Consider the following 21,912-nt stretch of genomic DNA (forward strand, 5'->3'; position numbering starts at 1 on the left):
TGAATGTGCTGAAAATCAATCCGTGAAGCCTTGAACTAAACTCACATCTGGCAAAAAGAAAACAAAATCAGACTAAAGGTAGGAAAAGGAAGATTATCACTGAAGGTCCACTGGGCAAATCTAGATAATTGTTCCTCCTCACTTCTAATCAAATAAACAGAAACGACCACAGTACCTTTTTGTTTTTATTTTGCTACAGCTGCTGCTGCAGGAGAAGGAAAAGATAACAGGAGAGGCCAAGTTAACCTGCATCAGCATCAGAGTGAGTATTAAACTGTCTTACAGATGGTGATAGATAATAAAAACAAAAAAAACCCTGAACTGCAGTGGTCAGTCTCTTAAGATCAAAATGGAAATATCTTCAAAAAAAAACAAAACAAAACTACTTTTTTGCAGAGGGCAAGTCCCACTGCATCCCCCATGTGGGGGGGGGGGTGTCTATTTTATGTCCTCCATCCTCTGCTATTTATGTACCAATTCTGAGATCACACAACAGCAGGTAATGGGCAAATTCTCACTTCCCACTGTACCAAGGTGTACCACAAAATAAAGCTGACATTCTATGACTATTTGACCGCTTCTGCCAGCATTACAGTCATTTGATATTTCAAATGTTTGGCTAAATTAGTGAAAAAAGACAAAAGGAAAAACTGTTGCAAAACACAAAGATGCCAAACAGGAACTAAAGGATGAGCCACTCCACAGTAAAAAATGCACCTATTCAGGCCAAATTCAATAAAACCAGTTCTGGACTTTATTGAAGAAAATAAAACAAATGATAAGCGCTTTCGTCCTGATCACTTCAGAACTTCATCAGATAATTAATTAATTTGCACAAACCATTTATATAGTACAGAGGAAACTGGGTAAAACAATCATTAAAAGTCAATAAGTTATTTAAAATGACACATCCCCTTAAAGGAAAATCATGTAAAAACCATGCTTTATATATGAAAACTGGTTAAAATGCATAAATAAATGTGGAAAATGCAAATTGTATTCTAAAAACAAAATAAAATATATAATTTAATAGTACAGAAGAAATATACATTTTTTTTAAAGAAACACTGTTATCTTTCTAAGGCTTTTAGTTTCAACAGAGAGCTAATGGAAATGTGTTCATTTAAGCCTGGCCAACTTGATGCATTGAGATGCAGTTGCCGGTAAACCTCTCTTCTTTCTAACAAAAGTGACCAGGCACCACTTCAAGGTTCTGTTTTAATATTGTCAATGACAGTGAAATGAAACGAGTGACCATTATTTTCCATAATGTGTTTACGAAGTGCATTTGTATCTTTTTTGATTTTATATCATACAAATGTTCGTAAATTTGGTTCTTTAATTTATGGTCAGTTTTTCCAATGTAAAAACAGCTATAACAGTTACATAGGGCACAATAAATAATCCTTTATCAGAAAAATTCCCCCTTCCTTAATGTGTTTGCAATATTTACACATGTCATGCTTTTTCATGTGCCCAACATTATTCAGTCCCTTTGGTTTCATCTCAAAACATTTTTTTAAGTTTCTGCCTTTCTTGAATACTATGGTGGGGTGTGAATCAATGAAAGGTCTAATGGCTTTCTCTTGGTTTAGAATGGTCCAATTCTTTTCCAAGATTTTCCTTAATGCAAAACTGTCATTGGTATATATAGTAATAAATGATGTCTTAGAGTCCCTTTTAGGTTCTTGATTCTGCACACTTAAAGACTGGGTAAAATTATTGGTATTGGTGGTGCTGTTATCAGTGTCTGTTATTAAGGGGCTAAAATGACCTCTCTCCCTTTTATTTACTACCTCTAACATAATGTCAGTAATAAACTTGCACGGGTAGCCTCTTCTTGAAAACATGGCTTTCAAATTCTCACATTCGCTAAGGAAATCATCCATAACTGATGCCATTCGGGCCGCCCTCACAAATTGTCCTTTTACAATAGCTTTTTTTCTGTTTCATTGGATGTGTACTTGAAAAATGAAGTAAGGAGTTGGAATAAGTTTCCTTTCTGTATATTTCTGAAACAAATTTGTTGTTGGTGTGATCTTTAATGAGAAGAACTTCTAGGAAAGGCAGCTGGTCCATACTGTAGTTGTGTGTGAATTTCAAGAAGGTGGTGGTGGAATTCATGTGCGATATTAAATCTACTTTATGTTCTGAATTTTCCACATTTATTTATGCATTTTAACCAGTTTTCATATATAAAGCATGGTTTTTATATGATTTTTCTTTAAGGGGGTGTGTCATTTTAAATAACTTTTTAACTTTTAATGATTGTTTTACGCAGTTTCCTCTGTGCTATATAAATGGTTTGTGCAAATTAATTCATTATCTGATGAAGTTCTGAAGTGGTCAGGACGACAGCGCTTATCATTTGTTTTATTTTCTTCAATAAAGTCCAGAGTTGGCTTTATTGAATTTGGCCTGAATAGGTGCATTTTTTTACTGTGGAGTGGCTCATCCTTTTGTTCCTGTTTGGCATCTTCGTGTTTGGCTAAATTACTGGTTCCCAGCTAAATATGCTGTCTCTAGTATAATACTAAGTTCAATAAAAACAGTAAGGGTAAAGCACATTGAAGTGAAATCTTTAAAATGGCTAGGATGAAGCTTATCTAAAGGTTGCAATGAGTTGTCCTTCCATGCAATCTGTATCAAAATACTGTACCTTAGTTATCATTTCTATTAAGTATGTAAATGCATTGTCCTGTGTGGAAGTTTTATGCTGAATAACAGGAGGAATATGTGCATTCCACTTCAGTATTTAGTTTTAAAAACAAGTACATATTTTGAAATGACCTTAAAACCATACATCAGGCATTCATCAAATTCCATTTTTTTAATGGCTTACTGTAACTTATGCTATCATATGGGCAACAAATGCCTTATGATATTAATATGGACTGCATTATAAAATAGGAATCAATCAGCTCATGATTCTAACAGACTGCCATGAATTATTTGTCATCAGTAAAACTGTTATTTCAGTTCAGCTTACAATGACTTATTAGGACTCCTGTGCTTATTTCTAGACCATTTATTTAATTATCACATTGTATTACATCTGGTGCAAAGCAGAATGTTGCATGCATTTCTCCATAGTTGAAGCATATTAGAAAGAAACAATCTTACCCCCAAGTAACAGCAGGAGCATTTGATTTTAAAAATTCATTTGTTGTCATTACAGCAAAGTAGCTGACATTAACCATCACATAGAGGAAAGTGACCACTGGAATTGCAATTAGTATGGCTCTGGGAAGGGTTTTCTGTAACAAAAGAAGTACATATCAGTGAATGTACGACAGATATTAGCAATTGCAAAACAGGCCTTTAAAACCATTATTATTAAAAATCAAGAAAATAGTCTATGCTTCTTCTGTGGTCTGGTGGTCATCTTCCAAGCTCTAACACTTATGACCCTCCCCAAGATTACTTCATTATTTACTTAATGGAAGAGGGAGACAGTAAGTCCTTCTGATTTCCCCTTTTAAGTACCTTAACATTCTGTTTCCCCTCCATTCCTACATTCCCTTATCATTTTCCACATGTCCCATGCCATCTTGATTGTCTCAATGGATTCTGTGTCTACCAACCGTTCTATCAGTCTTTTCCCTTAGTTTGACACATTCTTTGAGAAAATGTACTTTTAGAAATCTATGGAATAATTATTCCCTACAATCTGCTACCTATGTCTCTTTCTCCTGTCTTTCCTGTATAGAATGACCCTAGTCATGTCTTCCTGACATGATCTTGTGCACCAATATTATATCCCCACTTTCTGTTCTGGACTCAAGTGAGGAAAAGGTCTAATTCATCAACCTTCTGGACATCTTTCACACCCTCCATCCCATGGATCTTTCTTGTAGTTTACTTTTCAGCAGTTTGATATCCTTTCAATTATATGGCCTCCAAAACTGCATGCAGAGTATTCAAGGTGCTGCCTGATTAAGGCCCTGTAGAATAGAAGCATTATCTCTTTACACACCCCAGGTTCATAGGTTCATAGGTTGGTACTAGGCTATCAGCCCTAGGGCCTATACAAGCCTAGCCATAACAATTCCCAGGCTATTTCTTCCCACACTATTTACTTCCTGGACCCCTGTCTAGCAGGGTGACTGACATGATCCCTGGGGTGAATTTCCTTTCTCCCATCCAATCATCAAGGTTTCTCCCATCCAGTTGTCAAGGTTATTTGGTTTGCTTCTGCCAGTTGCTTCACACTCTGCTCCCACTGGTCCAGACTAGGTTAATGAAACTCTCTGAGATCCTTTTCCAACTCTTTACCTTAAGTTCCACACCTCTCAGCTGATGCTGCACACCAGGCTTGCTGTAGCATAAGTGCATTTTGCATTTGTTTGCTTTGAACCTCAACTGCCACCTTTCTGCCCATAATGCTCAGCCTTTCTAAATTCTTTGGTAGTCTCTTTTTCCAGTTTCCACACCACTGTCAATGAGGGTGGGCTGTTTTCTTTTCCCTTAGTTATACCTGAGACAAATGCTCTGCTGAGTAATAGACCCAGCAAAGCTTGCTGCAGTGTTCTACTTGTTATTTTTCATAACATTGTCCCTCTCATCTCATCACTTTTTACCCTGCCATTCAAACATCCAGCTCTTCAGTTACTTTGTCTTGCTCCTACCCAACCCTGTAGGTTTTCTGTCAGCCTCCTGAGTCAGTCTGATTCAAAGACCTTTCTGAAGAGCTCTTGTAATCCAGTCAAAACTTAATGTTCAACTTTTTTTCCATTTACTCATGTTGGTTGCTGTCTTAGAGATTGTTGCTGTTCTCAAGAAAAGTTACTGGGCTTCCCCTCAGGATTCTCTCCATGACTTTCCCCGAAATTGTTTTAGTTCCATAGAATTTTTCTGCTTCCCCACTTGGGGAAGGGTCAAGAATAGCTGTTTTCCAGTGCTCTGTCACTTCTGTAGTCAGGGGGCCTGACGACACATTGACATTTTAATTGTCTTAGTATTCCATCTCCCTACCATCATTACCTTCCCACAGATGGTTATAAAAATGTTAATAAATAATGATTACAAAACTCTCCTATGCCTACTCCATATGGTATTCTTCACAGTCTTGTCAGCCTGTTCACAACTCTACCTAAGTTACTGTCTCTCTAACTATTGTCATGTCCCCAGACCCCTTATGTCACTGTCTCTCTAACTATCCCCATGTCCCCAAACCCATTATGTCACTGTTTCTCTAATTATCCCCATGTCCCCAAACCCATTATGTCACTGTTTCTCTAATTATCCCCATGTCCTCAAACTCCTTATGTCACTGTCCCTCCAGTTATCCCCATGTCCCCAAACCCCTTATGTCACTGTCTCCTTAACTATCCCCATGTCCTCAAACCCCTTATGTCACTGTCTCTTTAACTATCCCCATGTCCTCAAACCCTTTATGTCACTGTCTCTCTAACAATTCTCATGTCCCCAAACCCCTTATGTCACTGTCTCTCTCTCATTATCCCGATGTCCCCAAACACCTTATGTCACCATTTCTCTAACTATCCCCATGTTCCCAAACCCCTTATGTCACTGTTTCTCTTCCTGTAATCTTTTAGAAGTTATCTATGATAGTTCATACTCATCAAAAATAATATCTTTAATGCAGAAAGGTAGCATACCTTATTGCATCTAACTTCCCTTACCAATCTTATTAAATTTGTGGCAGTGTGTGTTTCTGACAGTTTAAAATCATGAATGTTATAGAATTATAGTGTTGTCTCTTAAATGAATGTTCTCATGCTGCTTTGTAGAATAAAATTATCATTTCTGTCTATTGTGTAGTGTGATTTTATGTCATACTTTATCCTGGTCTGCCCTTTAATAAGCTTACCTAGTAGAACAGTTCCTTTCTTTTCACTGCTTCACATCTTAACAATTCAACTATTGATAAGTGTGTAGAATTCTCCCCAGTACACCCCGACACATAAATGTAAATGTATAGGATGTGTATATCTATCTATCTATCTATCTATCTATCTATCTATCTATCTATCTATCTATCTATCCATCTAACTTTCTAACTGTGTTTTTATAGCTATCTATCCGGCTGTTTATCTATGTACATGAATATTTATATATATACATATATATATATATATATATATATAGAGAGAGAGAGAGAGATAGTGGATGTTAAAAAATGAGAAATAATGATTTTGGGATAAACTTACTTTTTTATATTATGTATTATTGAATGGGTGTGCACACCTCAAAAATATGATTTAAAGCATACGATACCTTTTGAGCTGGAATACATCAGTCATTTTGGTAGAACAGAGCACACTACAACAGGTACTAAGCTGGTACACCTTCTAATATGATCTTAAAAGACATGGCTGTAGCGCAAGAAGAAAGAGATAACTGCTGCACATAACAGATAGTTAACTTTTTTAATATCATTTTTGCCTCCATGTCTGCAGGCAATCAAACCTATAACCATTTGAAATCATGGGACCTGTTTTGTTGAGTCCTGGGATACAGAGACCAAACAGATAAAAATTCAGGCTTTCAGACACTGATTCAGAGATTACCATTTCTCTGAATCTTTCCTTTTCCCTAAGGTATGGCTATCTCAGAGTTGGTATATAAGTTTGGGAGGGAGGCACTTTCCTATCCACAAAAAGCAAGTTTAAAACAGAAGAGCGATGTTCGATATTCGCTGTTCTCCTGCATTTTTTGTCTTTTTTTTTATTCAGGATCTTGGGACTCGACAATGTGAGTCTAGAGATTTCAATAGGAAGCCCATCAAACCACCACTGGATCAGACATTACACCATTTAAGGGGCCTTCTTCTAGGCTGCCTTGAGCATGCTTTGTGCTCTCACTGGCATTCTGTCAATGAAATATTTTTCTGTTTTTTGGTCTACTCTCACCCACTTGTCCATGAATGACTGTTTCTCATGTGTCAAAGGGAGCTACCTTTACCACTTTGTGTGGCCATGCCTACATCTTCCTGACACTGGCTGCCCACATCATGATGGGTCTCTGCTTTCCAGACAAGAACTTGTCAACAGATGAGCAGTAAGAGCCAGGTGAGACCACTGCCACTTCCACCAGGATAAGCACACATCATCCTACTGCTGTCAAGTGCTTCCACCACTAGTCAAACTCAGATTACCAAATTTATAGTCAGGTTTTATCCCACTGTGTCAGAAGGAGAACTTTTCTAGAAGTCAGGACTTTTAGTAGCTGCCAGACTCTGGATTTTCTGTGTGACAGAAGCCCAAGTAATAACAGGATGATAAAATGAAGTCCAAAGTGAAAACTTTACAAAGAGTTGTTTGAAGTTTTGCTGGATTGGAAATCCAAATTAACTGTATGAATGTATGCTTTATTGCTACCAAGGGAAGTTTTGAGTTCCATTGACTTGATTGTCACTAAATAAAGTACACTGAACTTGTGAAATCTGTATCTAGTGTCTTTTGCTCACTGCTATAGATATATTTTATATATAAAATAAATAAATAAATATATGGGTACACAGGTACTTGTTGAATATGTTAATTGTTGACATCTGTTTGCTCAAAACCATTTGGTCTGCTAAACACATGGTCAACAGGTGTTCCAAACTGCACAATTCCCAGGGTTGGAGAATATTCCCTTTTCCAGATTTTGTGAGATGTTGGATCTGTAAAGCGTATACAATTAGCAGGGGGGTGTGGAGGATGCAAGGGGACTTGGCCTCCCTGCAAAAATAATTTTTTGTTGCATTTTTGTTTTGAAATATTGCATCCGCTGAGAGGTTGTTTCTCAGAACATGCATAGTGGTGCATTGACATTCATGTTTTCTAACTTATGCTGTTGACATTTTGAAAGTTGATGTTTTCTTGCTTAGATCAATATTAGAAATTCATATATATATGTGTGTGTGTGTGTGTGTGTGTGTGTGTGTGTGTGTGTGTGTGTGTGTGTGTGTGTGTGTGTGTGTGTGTGTGTGTGTGTGTGTGTGTGTGTGTGTGTGTGTATGGGTGTGTGCATGCCATGTGATGCATGTTTTCCTGGACTGAAATTATGTAATTAGTTGTGCATTTCCTGTGTAAAATTTATAACTGTTTTCTTTTAATAATATGAAATTGTTTACTATGATATGAAATTATTGTTGTTATGCTGGTTTCTTGACAAACTTGAATTACCTTTTCTGTTATCTCCCATTTCACAGGTAATAAATGAGCCAGCTGATCATAGATGGCTGATGATCGATAGGTAGTGAATGATAAAAAATTACTAAAATGATTATTAAAAGTACCTTACTTTGCTGTTGGACCAAAAGTACACAGAAAGACTAAAAATGAATCTATTTCTCACTTCTGGTATAATTCATGGTACATTCCTTTAGCTCCACTCATGACATTTATCATTCTCCTTAATTTTTTGCTAGACGTTAGCTCATATTATAAATATTGGTTTCTCCATAAAGAGCTCTAGAGAAGCTTGATCTACATTTTTAACTTCATTTAGAAGATTCTCTGTCAGAATGGCTTTGAATTCTTCCCTGTATACACACCAACCTGAAACTAACGTCAGGTTTAAAAGAGAAATGGAAAGTTTGTACTAAATATAAATGGTTATACCATTTGTAAATTATTACATAGCCTAGTAATTACCTATGAACCTATCTGCCTGAAGGCATTTATAAGCCTAGCCAGAATGTGTTGGCTTTCGCCGCCCCCTTAGATTAGTTCCCTGTGCCTCTTTCCAGCAGAGCCACTGAAGTGATCCCTGTGGTAGACTTTTTGTTTCCCATCCACTCGTCAAGGTTTCTCTTGAAGAGTGTTAGCGAGAAGCTTTGCCTAATATAGATTGGAATCTTGCTCCAAAGCATGGGAAGTCTCTGCGACAGAAATATAGCCCTCCAACACGTCATATTTATTGTTGTGGTGAGGTTTAGATCCCTAGAGCGTGTGGCTCGAGGGGATAAGCTTTTCTTTAGGTGGAGCATGTCGATCAGTTCTGGGTGGGACATGGCCTTGTATGTCAGGCAGAGATCACCTCTGAGTAGGTGGTATGCAACTTGGCTCTAATGAGCAATGAGTAAATTTGATTCAGATATTTTCTAACCACTTTGGCAATGTGATTATCAAAGGAGAGTTTGGACTACCACCTATGTGGTAGTTTGTGGATGACTATACACTTTTTGGCATTTAGCTTGAGGCCATGATTTTGACACCAGGTGTCCATCTCAGTGAGACCCTTTTGGAGGATGTCTGTGTCAGCTGGAAAGTCAATTATAGCCCCTAGTTTGCAGTCATCTGAACAGGAGGGGTCCTAGGACTGAGCCACTTGTAACTGGTTTAGAGTCAGACCTAGCTCCCGCAATCTTACCATGTGGGTTCTCTGTCCTGAGCCAGTTGGCAACCCATCTTGTGGTTCAGGCTGGTGAGCTTGTCTATAATACCAGAATGGGGAATGGTGTCAAAGGCCGTCTAGGTAGGCTGTGTGTACCACCTTTCCCTTGTCTATAGCCTTGGTAACTGTCTCAAAGAAGTCCACCAGGTTTAGGAGGCATGATCTGCCCGATAGGGTCCAGTGTTTGGAGGTTCCCAATGTCTCTGTTAATGAGTTCCATGATGATATGCTCCATAGCCTTGCAGACCAAGCTAGCCAGGCTTATAGAATAACCATTGCTGTGCACCACTTTATGAGAGGCTGAGTTTGAACAGTGTGTTTAGGTGAGGGGTTAGTTCATCTTTGAGCTCATGTAGGACACAGCCTGGGACTTCGTCTGGTCCCATTGATGCTGTGTATTTTGTACCATTCTGCACTAACTCCAAGCAGAGATGAGCATTGCCACTTAGATTCTTGACATAGCTAAATAATGCCTTGTGGCTATCTTTTGATTTTATGATTCTTGCTGATACTGATCAGGGATGTCTTCCCTTCTTGGGATTTTATTCTTTTCTGTACTAGTTTCCTCCTTCTATTGTATAGCTTGTTTATGGCAAGAGTCCACCAGACTGGTTTCCTTTTCTTGGAGGAGTGATGCTTGGTTTTGCTTGGGATAGCATGATCCATGCATTCTTGTAGGTGCCCATAGAATGCATTAGTAAAGGATTTTGCAGCTTGGACAATGTTATCCTTTAGCATGGGGGCATTGAAACTTTCCACCTTGGTCTTAAGTAACGTGAAGTTTGCTTGTGAAAAGTTTTTCATGGTGGTTTCCTTGTCTGGGGGTGGGGGCAGAATGTGGATATCCAAAGTGATTTGTTTATGGTCAGATCTAACCATTGAGGGATGAGGAGCACCGGTCACCCATGTTGGTGATGACCAGGTCCAATATGTTGTCACCTCTGGTGGGAGTGTTGACCAGTTGATCCAGGGTGTTTGAGTTGATAAATTCTAGGAAATGTTGGGCAAGGGAGTTAGTACTTGAGTAGTTCTCCCAATTAATGTTTGGGTAATTGAAATCACCCAATATTAGGGTGTTTGGTAGGACCTTTATATTTCCCAGTGTTTCCAGAAATGTGCAATGGGGGTCCTGGGACATGGTGGGTGATCTGTAGCAAGCTACAATTTGAATTGCAGTTTTGCTTGTTGTTAGTTGCATGTGGATGATCTCTGAAGCATCGCTTGATGAATATGGATACTACTCCTCCGCATTTTGTATTTCAGTCCAGGCTTTGTGGCCGAAATGTATGGTATGAGGTAGCCTGGTAGTGCTGGGATGCTCTCTGGAGCCTTAAACCAGGTTTCTGTTACTGCACATATATCGATTTTCTCCATACTGAGGAGTGCCTCAAGTGCATGCATTTTGAGGTTTAGACTTCTGGCATTGAGTAGCATTACGTTACTTGTGCTATTTATGGCGGTGGGTTTGTCTTTTGAGCCTTGCCTAAAAGGCACTATCCTAAGGGTGACAGGTGCAAGCCATCTCTGTCATCCCAGGTGGACAGACACTGGATCCCCTTTGAATGACACCAGAAACTTAGCCAATTGTTGAAATTGATAATTTTTTCTTTATACTGTGGTATCATTCTTGGTAAGGGCAGGATGCTACTCAGGGTCAGGGTCATATCTGCCTGGGCTACAAGATCAGAGAGCTCTTCCATGTCTCTTTTTAATGTAGTCCCAGGTCATTCACACCAACATGGACAATGACAGATTCATATTTGTATTTGTTCTGGCCGACAGGCAGCTAACAGTAACCTTCTCCTTATTCAGCCTAGTGAGTGGGATGTCAGTATGCCTGAATATAGAGTCACCTATTACTAGTATGTTGGGTATGTTATTTTGCCTTAAGGGCTGTGATTGGCTGGTTTAATGGGTCTATATGAGACTGGTGGTGTGATGCAAGTATTTCCCTTCTCCTCTTAACTGTCTGATTCAACCTCGATTTGAGAGAGCTTAGCCTCCAGTTTGGCTGTATAATTGCATCTCTCAAAAAACAGATGATGATAGCATGGAGGTGGAGGGGAAACTGGCTTTTACCCACATCTGCAACATCAGCAGACATTTGCTCAAGAAGGTTGGCCACTCTAACATATCTCCATATCTCCACTGAGAAATAACTGCTCAGGTGAAATTATTGAATGTAACACATGATATTTACTATTAACAGGTAAACCCTCCACTTCTGCACATAATAACATTGAACAGAATGTGCATGTTAAGTGTCCTCCATACCTCATTTCATGACATACACTAATGTACTCCAGTATTTGAGTAGTAATATAATCAATTAGTTCTATACAGGGTCAGCTGTAGAAATGAGCAGTTCCACTAAATCAGTAACATTAGAAGATACCAGCAACAAAATGGCTGCTGCTGATGGTGATATAGTTATATTTATGGGTCAGCCTAAGGAACATGGCATACAGTTATCAAGTTTTGGGCAGGATCACACACCCCACAGCATGTTAATAATTCTGCAGGAAGTGACACTGGATTACAAAAGAACATTGTGACATTACACTCCAGGTTGTACAGGGGTAAAACCCCTGTACCTCAACACCAGTGTCTCCAGACTCACAGGAAAACCTTATGGCAGAAATTCATAGGTAACAGTGTCTACAGTGACACCTTTACAAAGGGGTGCAAGGCACAAGCATATGTGACAGTTATTTCATGTAGCATGTAAAACATTAGCTTCCCAGTAACAAAAATGCCATCACACTGTTAAGGCTTAATGCAAAGTGATAGAGAGTCAGCTAGAAATGGTTAGAGTTCTGCAGCATTAATGTGAGAATTTCAAGCTCTACATGGAAATGGTAGAGAGGAGGGACAATGCCATATCACATCGATCTGTAGAATGGTGGCACACCACATGTCCATATCTGCCTCCATTTGTACACTACTGAGGTCTTGGCAGATTCAAATAGGAGTTGATCTTGATAGGGAAGAGGCAGGGTACTGTCTGGACACATAGGGGCATATCATGTCACAATACCAATACATCTCAAGAAGGTGGTGGTAATAGTAGGGGAAACAAACAGAACAGAATTCAGGCAGTCCATGTCAGTATTCATCTATATGTAGCAGAACTCTTTCATTTGAAGTCGTGGTCCTGCAACACTGTGAGATCCGTGTCTGTAGGATCGCCGGCATCAAGTAGGTCATGACATTACAGCAAGTTGCCATCCTGCTCACATGACAGCACCGCCTCAAGATCGCATGCACCTTCACCTAGTCTTTATTCAGGAGACATTCTGACTAACATTTATGAGATCTTTCTGGTAACACTGAGAAAAAAACAGCTTAGCAACACCTGAGATGGTTCCAGCAAAAATGTTCAGATGTCTCTGTGCTTCTCTGCTTGAATTACTTTAAATATACTATTCTTCACACATGCCAAACAACCCAGTATATTTGGTTGCTTTACCTTATTTTCAAAAATAAAGCTTTATATTTTTATTCATGTATTGATGTGTCAGACATATAGATTTTATGCCCTGCTTATGTGAACAAAGCACATATAGCTTACTCAGACTGACTTGTAACTGTAAAGCTTTAAATGTAGATTCTGGCAAAATGTTTCTTTCAGCTCCAGTGTCTCGCTTCAACACAGTACTTTTGTCATTAATAATGAGATTGTCAGAGAAACAGTTACTCTCAGTATTATCTAAACATGTATTGTACACTTCGCTATTTCCATCGCACCCGTAAATATTTGTTTCTCTCTCTGTTTCAGTAATATATAATGTATGTAAAATCCTGTTATTTCATTTGTTTCCTAATTTCCCAGAATAACTATTTTTTTCATGTTGCCTACACATCTAATTAAATGCAATGCATTCCCTTCCTTTATGTTTGTACCCACAGGTAGTGCACCGAATTTCCATTATAACAGTGCAACTTTCTTCTAGGAGCCATCTTTGATGCTGCATAATTTTCTTTGTTATTGTTTCTTACTGTTTCTATGATTTCCATCCACTTACACTGTTTACTTCATTCTTGTATTATTTTCAGTCACAGTATTAAATCCTGCACACTTCTATTTCTTTAGTAAACTATTTAATTGCAAAGTAAACTATTTTAATCACAAACTAGTAATATCACTTATTCTGTGCATATCCAGCAGTTTATTTAAGGTCAGACGTGATTCTTTCAGCAATTTGACTCCACGTGGACAGTTTTAATATCCCTGGCAATTCACCCTCTGATTAATGAATAATGCAACTCAACAAATTCACAAAATGTTGCTTTCATTTTTATCTCAGCCAGATATGCATTACTAGGTTGCTGCGAACCTTGATTCCTCATAAAAAATAAATGACAAATGTCAGATTCCTTTTTGTCCCACAGTACGCTATGCATTATTATCTTTTAACCAACTTGTGCTCTCTTCCTGTTTGCTGTTAAAGCTATTAAATACCTTTATGACTTCTTCCACAGCATAAGACATAAGAATGCTGCACATTGTGCCTTTTATGACTCTTTATACAATTCCAGTCACATTCAGGCATAGCCTGAATTGCTGGATTCATAACTTCCAGTTTTTCTGGCAAGTAACATTGCAACTTGAAACTCACTGGTGGGTGTATTGGATTCACTGTTTAAATTAAAGCAAAAACTGGTATCATTAGAAAAAAATGGTTGGTGGTTCAGTGGTTTTGTGAAAATGGATATTCAAAAAAAAAATTTTATTGGTGAGCTCTTATTGGCAAGAACTGAAAAGCAAGAAAATGAGATGGCAGCCAACTCAGCTGCCTCTGTCCTTGGTTATTATACTACAGTAATAATTTACAATGGAATATGTACTCTGATTTGTTTTTTTTTTATTGTCACCCAGAAAATAAAAAAAAAATCCACTCTCAGCATGTACTGCTATTTTATTATGATCTTATATAAGCTGTCAACTGAAGAAGTCAAAGTAACAGGGTAAGGAAGCATGAGGCAGGAGTGTTGTTAACACTTCAAGTTCTTCTAGCTATGGCAAACAATATGACATTTATCTCACTTTCTGATAATACCCCTTCTCAAAGGCATAGTTTATAATTTGCTGGGTAACTGGGAAGCTTGTGCAGTATTAACAAAAACCTAGTGACATTATGAATTAGATTAAATTAAAACAAACAAACAAACAAATTAAAAATAAATAAATGATGCATGTCCAAATTGTCTTTATATTGCAATAGGCAACTCTCCCAATATTAGAGGTAACGAGATAATGCCATCACACCCAAAATAAATATTTTCTGGTAAAGACTATTAAATAAAATGTTAAATTCTATGCACAATAGCTTAACAGAGTAATGAGAAAGTTGAATGCTATTAAATTCATCCACGTCTGTTATCTAATTTTGGTGAAGATTAAAGTGGTAGCAGGCTGAGCAAGGCAGACCAGACTCTAGCTCACCTTGGGAGATAGCAAAGTGTCACCAGGAAACCTGAGAGACATAATTGCTCTAACATCTCTGAATTTGTGCAGAGCTAACAAAGCAGAGTTAATTTCCTTGCTGTGTTGGATTCTATAACCATCTGATATACAAACTAAGTACAGTTTTGTTGCACTGTACAACATTTATATATTTGCTTTGTTGTTTGTGTCCATTTTGTCTGCACTGTTTGTTTTTCTTACTCTCCCACCCAAGCGTTGTTGTACTCTTAAACTTGGCGGCTTTGGAATTGCCCACCCCTGCTGTTTGGACACTCCTTCCAGTCCCATCTCATTTGGTCACTCATCTGAGTGCAGTGAGATTATTGGGTAGGACTGCCCCCTTGCTTCTTTGACTTTGGGCACTCCTGCCTGTCCTATCTCATCGGCTCAGTGTACTGAGAACAGAGAGAAGATTTGGGAAGGCCTACCCCCTTAGTTCCTTAATCCTGCACTATCTTCTGTTTCCTCCCTCTCCACTTAAAAAAACATAAAACGAAACAAAAAAATTACACTTCCTTCAATTTTTTACATTTTATTCAGCTGCTTTTACTGTAATTGTGCTATTCCTACTTTACCTTATTTTTGCTGTGTGCTCTTAAGTGTTTAAATGCTTTTATTCTGCTACATTTATTACTGCTTGTTAGTAGCCTGATAAAATGTATCTGTTATTCTAGCATCTTAGTGTTGGTTTTAGCACTTGTGCTTCAGGCCAGTTAGTCTACATTTAACAAGGTTATTGTGTTCTACACTCTTGTGGATAAACCCTTATCAAAACCATTTCTCTGTAACTCCTTCCAAGCATTCAGAACACTATGTCTGGGCAATTCCCATCAGCTTCTCCTGCCATCCTGGTCGACATGAGCATACTGAGACAGTGTAACAATGGCCTCATGTTTGCTGACAGCCCTCTTCTCCTAGCACATAATTCTTCTACTTGCCAGAAATGCATGTACATCAGTAACCTGGAGTCCATGCTCTCTCACGCTACAGTCAGTACTCCTGACAATGAGAACACCATGCACATCACATAGCCAAGCACAACACACACACACACACACACACACACACACACACACACACACACACACACATCTATGCAGAGGTCCTCAATACAACCTTACCTAAAACAGCAGAGACTTCCAAAGCACCCTCACAAACACTCCACAGACAACACCAAACACATCACACACAGCAGACAACACCCCGGTGCCTCAAAAACACAGCCCATAAGGCAAAACAATAAACCATCACAACCCACAAGACATAACAATAAACCAAACATACTAGTCATTGGTGACTCAGTTGTGAGACACACTAATGTGCCCATCACCAGGCTTGACAAAGAGAAGGTCATGGTCAGTTGTCCGTCTGGTGCCAAAATCTACCACATCACACACACGCTTAAGTCTCTCCACAACAAGTACAAGTGCAACTCTGTCATTGCCCATGTTTGTGTGAACGACTTGAGATGTACCTCCCTGGATTATATGAAGAGAGACATTATTGAGCTCTCAGAGTATGCGTCCCAAGCAGGTATGACCCTAGCCCTAAGCAGCATCCTACCTTCACCAGGAATGATATCACAATGTTGTTTTTCTTTCGGCTTTTCCCAGTTAGGGGTCGCCATAGTGAAACTCCGGTCCGCTAATGATTGGCAGTCGATTTTTATGGTGCTGAGGTGCCATCGCGACGCCTAACCTTCAACAAAGGCATGTCCATTCACGCATGTCTTTCGAATGCCACTCGACCGTGGGGAGGACATGCAGACTCCACACAGAAGACGGTCCAGCCGAGAATCGAATGGGAGAGCCTCTTGCTGTGAGGCAACAATGCTACTGCTGCACCACCATGGCAATCAGGAATGATATCACAATACCAACAAAAAATAATTGACTTCAACAATTGGCTTAGTTTATGGTATCATTCCAAGGGGATCCAGTATCTGTCTGCCTATGATGACATGGTCGACAGCCTCGATGCTTTGCCAGAGATGGCCTCCACCTGTCACCACTGGGTTTCCAGATCCTGGCCAAGGCTGTCACCTCCCCATTTTGCCTTTTTTAGGCAATGTCGAAAAGACAAGTCTTCCAACATAAAAGATCTGTCAAAAAGCAAATTGAAGGTCATGATGCTCAATGCTAGGAGCCTTAATCTGAAAATGCACTCACTGGAGGGTCTCCTTGCACTGGAAGATACCAGTGTCTATGTTGTCATGGAAACTTGGTTCAGGGCTGTGGAGAGCACCCCTGCCTTACTAGGCTATAGCTCATTCCACACATTCCGACCCCACAATGAGGCTGGGAGGACTAAGGGTGGTGGAGTCTCTATCTTCATTAAGGACAGGCATACCTCCAGACTGGTTTGCCAGCATAACACACTACTCCAGGCGCAACTGGCAGTTGACAAGACATCCATCCAAGTTATAGCCAGCTATAGACCACCCTCCATGACTCAGGACACCTACTTCTCTTACCTGGATCTACTTGACTCCATTAAGGTACCCTCTAATACCCTGATCTTTGGTGACTTCAACTACCCTACCATAGACTGAGTGAACTATTCCTGCACTAATGTACTCACTCAATGATTCCTTAACTTCATCAATTCTAATGCACTAGACCAGCTCGCCTCATCCCCCACAAGGGGAGCTAACATTTTGGACTTGGTTCTCACCAACGTGGGTGGCCACTGTTCCACTCCCATAGTATATTCTTTCCTGGTGAGATCAGATCATCGGACAGTCTCATTCGAAGTTTCTATCTCACCCAACCCCTCCAACCAAAATCAAAGCAAAAAAAGTCTCAAAAGCTGACTACAACCTCTTAAAGGAGGGTATCTGTAGCTTCCCACCACCGTCCCCCTCACAGGATGCTGACAGCTATGCTAAACAGTACACCAATGCAGTATACAAGGACCTGTACATCTGCATGGACTGAGCCATTCCCAGTTGAACTAAAACCTGCTCCTCAAGGAAACACAAACCTGTTTGGTGGACATTCTCTATCAACAGGCTTTACAACAAAAGGAAGAAACTGTTGTCCAAGGGTAAAAAGGAACATATGCCAAATTGGAAAAACTCCCTCCTTACCCTCAACAAGCAAATTAGATCACTAGTGAAAGCTTCCAAAGCCAATTATGAATCAGAACTAGCCTCTGAAAAAAATGGAAACCACAAAGCCTTCTTCAGTTATGTCAGAAACGTCCATGGCAAAGCCCAGGTTTGTTCTGACTTACTACTTAACAGTATCACTTATACTGATCCTGTTGACTTAGCCAACCTGCTAGCAGATAGGTTCAGCACAAACTTCACCCCCCTTATCTCCCTGCAAAGGCCCTTTTGACATTCTTGATACTTGTCCCGAACATCCCATCTCCACTGATGAAGTGCTAAAGGCCCTAGCCAAGGCAAAGAACACAGCTTCCATGGGACCTTATAGTATTCCAGGCTGTATTCTGCACAATCTCCAGCAAGAACTGGCTTCACCATTGAGTACCCTATTCAACCACAGCCTAAGTACAGGCTTCATTCCAGCAGAGTGGAGAACTGCCATTGTCATCCCCTTGCACAAAGGTGGTGCCACTACTGACCCTGGAAACCATCACCCCATTAGCTTGGCAAGTCTGATCTGTAAAGCCATAGAGTGTATTATTATGGATCTCATAAACAAGGACATAGGTAATCTCAAAGCACTTGACCCCATCCAGTTCAGATTCGTCAAGGACAAATTTTGCCTGTTGAACCTGACTGACTTCTTTAAGACTGTCACTAAGGCCCTGGATGAGGGAAAGTCAGTGCATACAGCTTACCTTGACTTGACCAAGGCCTTTGACACAACCCCCCACTTGGGCATCATTGAAAAGCAAACACAGCTTGGCATAAATCCCTATTTCATCGGATGGGTGGCCAACTGGCTCACTGATAGGACCCGCAAAGTCAAAATAGGCACCTTCACCTCTGATATCAGACCTGCCAATAGTAGAGTTTCCCAGGGATCTGTCCTGGGACCCCCTACTGTTTGGCAGTTACTTCTCAGAGGTCCAGGCAAAGACTGTGGCTGACCAAGTTTGCAGATGACTCTAAGTTGGGTGTAGTCATTGACTCCCCAAATGATGTTAACATACTGCAACAGGGTCTCACAGCAGCTAATGACTGGTGCCAAAGTCATGGCCTCACGCTAAATGCAAAAAAATGTATCATCATACCATTCGGAAAAATCATGGCCCCTACTGATTACCACATTAACGTCAACCCCTTAAGCACACAACCTGTGGTGAGAGACCTGGGCACTCAGGTTGATAACCTTACATTTGACCATCATGTAGTGACAGTGGTCATAAAAGCCTTTTACCTGGTTCATCTCATAAGTAAAGGGATGGCATCCAGAAAAAAAGAGGCTATTACCTCTGTATACTCTTCCCTCATTAGACAAATCATTGAGTATAAGTATGAATGTCTCTCCAAACACCATCATATTGGGTGACTTCAACTACCCAAACATAGACTGGGAACATTACTCAAGCCCCAACACCTTAGCCCAAAGGTTCCTGGAGTTCATAAACTCAAATGCTATGGAACAACTAGTCACCATTCCCACAAGAGGAGAAAATATACTAGACCTGATCATCACAAACATGGGGACAAAATGCTCCACACACGGTATATCCCTCATTGGTGAGATCAGACCATAAATTAATCTCACTGGAGATCCACATCCCCCCCAACCCCAGCAAAAGACCACAGTGAAGAACTTCTCAAATGCAAACTACACACTTCTTAAGCCTGGTGTGGTATCCTTCAAGGCCCCCGAGCCAGTGGAAACCACAACCCATGCTGCTGAAACCCTTACAAATGCCTTCTAAGAGCACCTCCAGGAATGTATGGATCAAGCAATCCCTAATAAAATCAAGACCCTTTCTACCAAAGGCAGGCGCCCGGTCTGGTGGACCCCAGCCATAAACAAACTCTACAACAAGAGGAGAAAGCTACTACATGACAGAGCAAAATCCCTAAAAGGGAAAGCGTCTGTGATCAATACTAGCAAAAAACTACGATCACTCATAAAATCATCCAAGGCCAACTTTGAGAAAAAAATCGCTAAAGACACAAAAGACAATCATAAGGCCTTCTTTAGCTATGTTAGAAACCTGGGTGGAAACTCCCAGATATGCTCAGAATTAGTCCAAAATGATACAAAAATCACTGAACCCACAGACATTGCCAACATACTGGCAGACAGGTTCAGTTCTAATTACTCCCCCCCCAAAAGGAGAAATATCTATCTCACCAGAGTCTAGCCTCCCAAACATCTCAGATGCCCAGGTGAGAGCTGCTCTCTCTAAAGCAAAAAACACAGCATCAATGGGACCGGACGGTGTCCCTGGCTGTGTGCTACATGAACTCAATGAGGAACTAAACCCACACATAAGGCTGCTGTTTAATCTTAGCCTTACTACAGGATCACGCCCCAAAAGAATGGTGTCACGGCAGCTGTGGTCCCACTCCACAAAGGCGGTGCTTCTGGACCCTGGAAATTACCCCCATAAGCTTGACGAGCCTTGTCTGCAAAGCTATGGAGAGGATCATAATGGAACTCATAAATAAAGACATTGGGACCTACAGACACTGGATCCTACCCAATTTGGCTTTGTCAAGGGCAGATCCTGCCTCTTGAACTTGGTCGACTTTTTCAAAACAGTCACTAAGGCCATTGATGAGGGTAAGGCAGTTCACACAGCCTACCTTGACCTAGCAAAAGCGTTCGATACAATACCCCACTCGGGCATCATAGAAAAGCTCACCAGCTTAGATGTAAACCCATATGTCACAAGATGGGTTGCAAACTGGCTCAAGGACAGAACCCACAGGGTTAGAGTTGCTGGTGCTATGTCAGACTCTAAGCAGCGGTGTCCCACAGGGCTCAGTCCTGGGCCCCTCTTGTTCGGCATTTATTTTTCTGAAGTGCAGGCAAACATAGGGGATTGTGGCTGACAAATTTGCAGATGACTGCAAACTGGGCACCATAATTGACACGCCATCAGACACAGACATCCTCCAGAGAGGTCTCATAGAAATGGATAACTGGTGCCAGAGCCATGGCCTTAAGCTAAATGCCAAAAAATGTATAGTCATACCCTTTGGGAAAAACAGGTAACTAATTACCACATAGGTGGTAATCCATTAAACACAGAAGAAGTTATCAGGGACCTGGGGACCCAAGTTGACAGTAACCTCTCTTTTGACACTCACATTGCCAAAGTGGTTAGGAAGACCTTCTACATTGCCCACCTGATCATGAAGAGATTCACATCCAGATCAGGAGAGGTCATTGTACCCCTGTACTCTTCACTTATCAGACCAATGATTGAGTACAACGCCCCATTCGGAATGTACCTTACCTGACACCTGCAGCCATTGGAAAGACCCCAAAAGTTCCTCACCAAAAGGATAAAGGGGCTCAAACATATGTCATACGCTGCCCAACTGAAGAAACTCCAGCTCTATTCAGTCACATACCATCTGCTCAGAGGTGATCTGTGCCTGACATACAAGGCCATGTCCAACCCGGAATTAATGGACATGCTCCACCTCAAAAAATCCAAATCCACCAGAGCCATGAGAGCAAGAGGCTTAAACCTCAAACACGGATATAAATAGGACGTGCTGGAGGGACTGATTCATCACCCAGAGACTCCCTACACTATGGAACAGAATCCCAGTCCATGTGAGGCAGAGCCCCTCACTGACTCTGCTCAAGAGAAATCTTGGGTGGATGGGAGATCGTAGGTTTACCCCGGGAATCATCTCTGTGTCACTGCTGGACAGAGGCACAGCAAACTAATGGGTATAGTATTCTCATCCTAAGGGGTGGTGAAAGCCACACACACTCTGGCTAGGCTTATAAATGCCCTAGGGCAGATAGCCTAGTATGAACCTATGAACCTATGAACCTATAATGCATCATTTGGTATGTACCTCTCCAAACATCTGCACCAACTGAAAAGGTCAAAGAAATACCTCACAAAGAGAATCCATGGCCTCTAACACCTGTCCTATGCGGACAGGCTCAAATCCCTATCACTCTATTCGGTATCGTACA

At 40.4% G+C, this 21,912-nt stretch overlaps 1 protein-coding gene across 1 annotated transcript in view; it reads right to left on the reverse strand.

Moving 5' to 3' along the window:
• LOC122798550 (b(0,+)-type amino acid transporter 1-like) overlaps positions 1-21,912 on the reverse strand; it is a 605,707-nt gene that overhangs the window by 467,632 nt on the left and 116,163 nt on the right. The window contains exon 2 of the mRNA XM_044067606.1: positions 3,124-3,257. Coding sequence (XP_043923541.1) covers positions 3,124-3,257 — 134 coding nt within the window. The remainder of the gene's footprint in view (positions 1-3,123; positions 3,258-21,912) is intronic.

Source organism: Protopterus annectens, chromosome 1.part0, assembly GCF_019279795.1.
Source record: "Protopterus annectens isolate FY-2018-M chromosome 1.part0, PAN1.0, whole genome shotgun sequence".
NCBI lineage: Eukaryota > Metazoa > Chordata > Ceratodontiformes > Protopteridae > Protopterus > Protopterus annectens.